General features: G+C 49.4%; 1 protein-coding gene across 1 annotated transcript in view; it reads left to right on the top strand.

The window, feature by feature from the left end:
- Positions 1–1123: 1123 nt before the first annotated feature.
- The window catches only part of LOC122946100 (5'-nucleotidase domain-containing protein 2-like), a 31373-nt gene continuing 25717 nt past the window's right edge, over positions 1124–6779 (top strand). The window contains exon 1 of the mRNA XM_044305441.1: positions 1124–1429. Within this exon, the coding sequence (XP_044161376.1) occupies positions 1162–1429 (268 nt within the window). The 5' untranslated portion in view covers positions 1124–1161. The remainder of the gene's footprint in view (positions 1430–6779) is intronic.

Genomic DNA, 6779 nt, shown 5'->3' with positions numbered 1-6779 from the left:
CGGTAGCTTTTGTTACTTTGGTCCCAGCTCTCTGCAGGTCATTCACTAGGTGCCCCCCGTGTGGTTCTGGGATTTTTGGAAAAAAATAACGGATCCGGCATTCCGGCAAGTGTAAAGATGCAGCATGCTGCGGTATTATCTCCGTCCAAATACCGTAAAAGTGACTGAACTGAAGACATCCTGAACGGATTGCTTTCCATTCAGAATGCATTAGGATTAGGCCTCCCGTGGCCGTGCTGCAAATTGCGAGCCGCAATGCACGAACACCCGCCGTGGGGCAGCCGCAGCGGATCCCGGACCCATTCACTTTAATGGGTCCGCGATCCGGCCGTTCCGCAAAAAGATAGGACATGTTCTATCTTTTTGCAGAACGGAAGTACGGGATGAAACCCCACGGAAGCACTCCGTAGTGTTCCATGCTTCCGTTCCACATCTCCGGATTTGCAGACCCATTCAAGTGAATGGGTCCGCATCCGGGATGCAAATGCGGTCCACAATACCGCCACAGAACGCACACGTTCATGTGAAACAGTCCTAAAACTGATCAGTTTTTTTTCCCGGTATTGAGCCCCTAGGATGGAACTCAATACCGGAAAACTTTGACGCAAGTGTGAAAGTACCCTTAACCCTCTACTGATTTTAATAGTAAGTGATCAGGCAACAGGGGCCAGAAAATGTGTCTACTTATGCTTGGCCTGTACGGTAGCTGCTATGGCGGCCATATTGGTTGGTTCTTCTGGGACTTGTGCAGAAGACGATGGCTCAGTGATATTTCACTTGGGAGTTAGTTTTCTAGGTCACATGGAGCTGCCCTTTAAATTTTCTCCATAGTGAATAGATGGCTTCTCCCCCATAGAAGAGCCCCCCCACATCCCCTGCAGTGAGGTCTGTGCGGTCCTGTATATTTGGGGGAGCTGCTGGAGAGGGACGTGTGTGGAGCACAGCAGCCGTCTGGGGCGGACACCCAGCCAAAATCAACAAGAGCGCTGCTAAATGCCACGCCCCTTGCCAATTCTGGCACTCTCTATTGGATCGTACAGTGGACCACGCCCCCACTGTTGACTCTGCACCAATAATAGCGGCGGCGGGGGGTGTGGCTTCCACAGCTTGTTGTGGCGTTTGGCTCAACGTGCTGCAGTCAGTGTCCGGAGCTGCTCGGAGATGACGGCTGTGATGTACCGGCTGCTGCGCGGCTCCTCCCGGAGAGCGGCCTCGGCGGCTGCCTACAGCACTGCTCGGGATGGACCTCCAGGCCCTGCTCCCCCAGTCCAGCCCGCCCCGTCCTCGGGGTCTCCTGCCCCGGCTCAGCCTCATCTGCACCCGCCCAACGCCCCCACCCTTGGCCGCCGGTTCTCGTCCACCGCCCCCAAGGTTGACAACAAGACCTTCTTGTGGTCCCGGTACGGGGAGATGAAGAAGCTGGTGCAAGGTATACAACTCTCAGCATCCAGGCTGCACTGCTGGGAGTTATGATTGTATTTTGAATGTTAGACCCATTTTCTTAAAGGGCAGTTCCATTTGTTCTGACCTACCAGGACACAGCAGGGCAGGAAACTAAACTTTAGGAATCATTATATATTTTTTATTATTATACCCAGAATTGTAGGGGGGGGGGGGTGTTAACCTGTGTCCCCTATGGATGGTAGTGGGAGCTTTTGGTGGCTTGTAATGCTTGTGCCTCCTTCAACATGTAGAGTTCCCTTTTAGGGGCACCAGAGGAAGGAAGGTGGGTTGAGCAGATGCTGAGATGTATGTTTTTGACAACCAGTTTTTCAATTATGTTGTAGAGGACCTCCAAGGTAGTCACTCATAGGTCCGTATTGGGGTCTCCATCCCTTCAGTGGGGTCTTCTCAGGATATAATTTAGGGCAGGGATGCTCAACCAGCTGTTGCAAAACTACAGTTCCCAGCATGCCCTAATACCTGTAGGCTGTCTAGGCATACTGGGAGTTGTGGTTTTGCAACAGCTGGAGGGCCGCAGGTTGAGCATCCCTGATTTAGGGGAACAGATGATGGAGACTGGGCACCTGTAGAGGAACACCTGGTTGAACTTGTTATGGTTCAATGCCAATGGTTTTACTGCTGGGGACTTCATCAGCTGGTGACCTGTCTCCACAGAAGGCATTGGATGTGGACATTGTTTCTCTCTGCTGCTCCTCAATACCAAGAGGGGACTAGATGCAGCTCTTAGTTTTAGGTCGTTGTGCCTAATGTGGTTGTTAGTCCCCCTAGAACAGTGATGGCAAACCTATGGCACGGGTGCCAGAGGCGGCACTCAGAGCTCTCTGTGGGCACCTGCACCCTGGAAAAAGGTTCGCCATCACTGCCCTAGAAGGTCCATGGGAACTTGAGAGAAATTATTGGTTGGGGTCCAACTGCTAGGACCCCACTGATCTCCAGTCCCAATGGAGCTGTGGTCGTACCGGTCAACTGCTGCTCCATCTAGTGCTTGGGTCTACCAGAGGTTGCATAGGGCTGCTCTTGCTATCATCTTCAGTTCTGGACCAACAGCAGACATGTGCAACCACAGGGGAACCCCCCAATTGTCATCCTTGTTGGAGGTCCCAGCTTTAGGACCCCAGCGATCAGCCACTTATCTGTTAGAAACTCCCTTTTTAAAGGAGCTCTACAGGTAAAACTGATACAATAAGGACTACGATATATAGATATATATAGAAAATATTTTCGTCCCTTTAAGTGCACAGCCATTCACACGTCTCGCCCCACTATGTGACTCGTACTTCAATGTGCCGGGGGCTGCTCTGTGCTTCAGGTGGTCTTTGTGTCAAATCCTTTGTCTCCGTAGCCGCCCTGTATGTTGTGTATGGTTTTTATATGGCGGCATGTTATATTATTTATATTTGTATATACGTATATTTCTCGTAGTGATCCATAGGGACCCCTTGTGCAGCCTTCATGCCTTTTTAGGGTGTGATTTATATAGTGGAGAATGTCCTCGGTGTGCACTTGTCCTCCGCTCAGGTCTCGCTTCCCCCCCCGTGGATGTGATTGTTATTGTCCCTTGCAGAAACTGATTATTACTACGAGCAGTTGTTCTTTGCTGCCTTCATGTGCATTTTTGTTTTTTTAAGGGCCTGTTCACATGGTGGAATTTTTCGCGCCAAAAGTCTACCGACGGCCACGTGCCAGAGGTTTAAAGCCCTGCTCCCACCAAGAAGGGGCGGCTTGTTCTTGGCGCAGTTTCCGTCCTGAGGATGTGGCGGGTGTCTGTTCGCGGTTTTAGCTTTATTTAGTGTCAAAGTGAAGAACTGCGATCCGCCGCGTGAACTTGCGCTAATGCCAGTTTTAAAGAAGTACGTTTGGTCTGGGAAACTCGCTCTGTGTGACGGACGCATTTGACGTAAACTCGCAGCATCAGAATGATTTGATGCTGTGAGTTCCTACCTGACTAACGGGTCTACTGTACTGTAGTCACGGTGTTATCCGAATACGGTGCAGTAGAACCGCGGTGGGCCAGGAACTCGCGGCATCATGATGCCCGTGCAGGCAGAGGCTGCTAGAACGTGCCGTGAGAAAGTTTGCACGAACTGAGGCAAATGGTGCTTTTGACTGTCTTGAACTTCACGGCTCGCTGTGGTATATTGGGGACTACAACTCCCTTTCTGTGCCCAGTCCTACTCCGCGGACACGTTGAGGCACAGTTTTGGCAGGGGACGCTCTGGCTACGTTGCTTGCAGCACGTATCGGGAGGGACAGTTTGCATTTAGCTCCAGAAGAGCAAATCTGTGCTTGACTCTTGGTGCCCGCTGCGCGTCCGCCTGATGATTACTTTACTGTAGTTATGTCTCTTATAGACCTTCGTGACCTGCGGCGCACAATGAGCCTTTTCACCAGATAGCCCATTTTAACAAATCCGCAGCGGCTGTATGCAACTATAGCCGGGGGGGGGGAGGCAGTTATGTGACCTATGGCTTTACAGCGCACTTCACACTTTGGTTGAGAACTGCAAGTCTCAGCATGCCCTAAGTTTAAAAAAAACTGGTGTAAAACCTAATGGTTGATTCAGATATGCATGATTATTGCTGCAGGGGAACACCTAGTAATACATGGAGGGGCTGAGTCCTGCAGAGCCAGAGTTTTTTGCATCTGCTCAGGCTCACAGCGCCCCCCCCCCAGCTGTTGAAAAACTACAACTCTCAGTATGCCAGAACAGCCTACAGGCATCGGCAAGGCATTGTGGGAGTTGTAGTTTTACAATAGCTGGAGGGCCGCAGTTTGAGGATGCCTGCCTTAGGCCTCTTGCACACGACTATGTATTTTGCGGTCCACAAAAAAACGGATCTGCAAAAACTACAAATAACATCTGTGTGCATTCCGTATTTTGCGGAACGAAACAGTTGGCCCCTAATACAGTCCTATCCTTGTCTGTAATGCAGACAATAATAGGACACGGTCTATTTTGTTTGCGGAACGGACATACGGAAACAGATTGCAGATGGGGTAACATACGGACTGCAAAAAATGGACACGGAAAGAAAATATGTTCGTGTACAAGAGGCCTTAAAGGGATTGTCCAGTTTCAGGAGATCCCATTGACTTCTAATGGGGGGTCGGTCAGGTGTTCTAGTAAATACGGCTTCGTATTGGGGCCTCTCCGGTTCTCCCCTTACAGATTATATTTAGGGAGGGGGAGAAGAATGGGGCGTGACGAATTTCAGCCTCTTTGCCCTCAGGAGAGACTCCTTTGCCTGGGGTGATAGTCAGTGTCTTACGGTACGATTACACAGGGTGCCCAATAGAAATTAATGGGGTCACATTTGCTAACCCTAACCCCCCCCCCCCCCCAGAATCATAAAAAATACAAGACTGCTGGATATTTTTTTTTTTTTTTTTTGCGACTGTGGTTGGCAAATGTACGAGTCGTGCTGCGACTCCATTAATTTCTATGGTTATCCTCCTGCGATGTTTTGGAGTGCGACGTTTCCCTCCCAAAATCACTGTAGCCGTATCTTTAAAGGGAACCTGTCACTGGGATTTTGTGTATAGAGCTGTGGACATGGGTTGCTAGATGGCCGCTAGCACATCCGCAATACCCAGTCCCCATAGCTCTGTGTGCTTTTATCTTGTAAAAAAAACAACGATTTGATACATATGCAAATTGCCCTGAGATGAGTCCTTTTCCTGACCCATCTCATGTGCAGGACTCATCTCAGGTCAATTTGCATATGTATCAAATCAGGGTTTTTTACAAAATAAAAGCACACAGAGCTATGGGGACTGGGTATTGCGGATGTGCTAGCGGCCATCTAGCAACCCATGTCCTCAGCTCTATACCCCAAATTCCGGTGACAGGTTCCCTTTAAGGTCCTTTTACAGGATGATCCGGCAGATTATCGGGAACTAAGCAGATGTTTCCGTTATTTGCTCCGCTGTATGGGGAGGACCGATCATTGGGGGGGGGTCATCTATCATTTTTATGCAGGTTTTTGCGACTTTTTAAACATCTTTCAGACCATATTTAGTCACACAATTTTATTTTATTTTTTTCTCAACCTGCTCGCAAATTGGGAGTGACGGGCGTGGTGGGGGGCCAGGACATGAGTCCTGACACATTTCATATCTTTTACACCTGGAAAACGGCGCAAAAGTGAAAAAAGACCCTAATCAGGGGCTGGAGTGGTCTTTACTCCAGGTGCATGGACCGCCAGTGGTGCACTTAATTTATGACTAGGCCAGAGCAGGCGGGAAACAAAGACTGGCGTAAAGCCCAGGTACTCAATACTGCAGAGGTATATTGGGGGACATTTATTAGACTGGCGTTTCCCCCTCCCGGTCTGCTTTGCCGGAGGAAGCACCAATGTTTTGTAGAGGCGCAGGCATCTACATAAAGATTGGCGCTTCCTCCGGCAGGCAGTGCATCCGACCTAAATCTACGCCAGCAACAGTTGAGCCGTTTTCCCTGCGAGGAAAATGAAAAATGAGCCGACCTGCCTGCTTCCCCGCCCTTGTCGCGCCCCTTTAGAAAAGTGAAGTGAAGGGGGGAAATGTCGCAAATTTTGCAGCACAAATGGCGTGCGACAAAACTTTCAACCTGTTTATGCCACAAAAGTGATGTAAATGTCCTGTAACCCTTTTAAAGCGGGGATCAGCAACCTTCGGCACTCCAGCTGCTGTGAAACTACACCTCCCAGCATTCTCACTTGCTGGGCTGTGGGTTTTTTTTTTTACTCCCATAGATGGAAGTGAAAGGAGGATTCTGGGAGTTGTAGTTTCAGAACATCTGGAGTGGGTGGAGGGGTACTGATGATGTGGCAGACTGGCAGTGACGCAGGGCGATCTGTATCGCTGTGCTGCCAGACTCCACGCTGACTCCTCACCCTCCATCTGTGGAAGGCTGTGCTGATATTGCTGAAATGTCCCTTGCTGGACGGCTCTCCACGTACTCGCTGTAAAAGCATGCACTGTCTGCCGATTAGGTGCTCAACTTTTACAATTTTTCGACTGATTTTTTTATTAAAAAAACAGTATACTGCTGCATTTTATACAGGGAGAATGGTAGAAGGCCTGCAGGTCTCTCAGAGGAATCCTGTGTGATATGTGCAGGTACAAATGTATCATTTGGAACAATGTTGCAGTTGCCTTTTCCCCTTTATGTGCACATTGGGGAATGCAAAGCTGGTGTGTTATAAAACAAGTCACAAGACCCTGTTTTGCAACGTAACACTTGTGCAGCAGTATTTTGTCATGCTGCATTTTTAAGCCAGGACGTTGCGGGAGGCCTGGCATATTCACTTACATTTACGCCAGTTTTAGACATA

The sequence above is a fragment of the Bufo gargarizans genome, chromosome 9 (assembly GCF_014858855.1).
Source record: "Bufo gargarizans isolate SCDJY-AF-19 chromosome 9, ASM1485885v1, whole genome shotgun sequence".
Lineage (NCBI taxonomy): Eukaryota > Metazoa > Chordata > Amphibia > Anura > Bufonidae > Bufo > Bufo gargarizans.
Note: the sequence above shows the minus strand (reverse complement) of the source record. Positions and strands in the feature narration are given on the sequence as shown.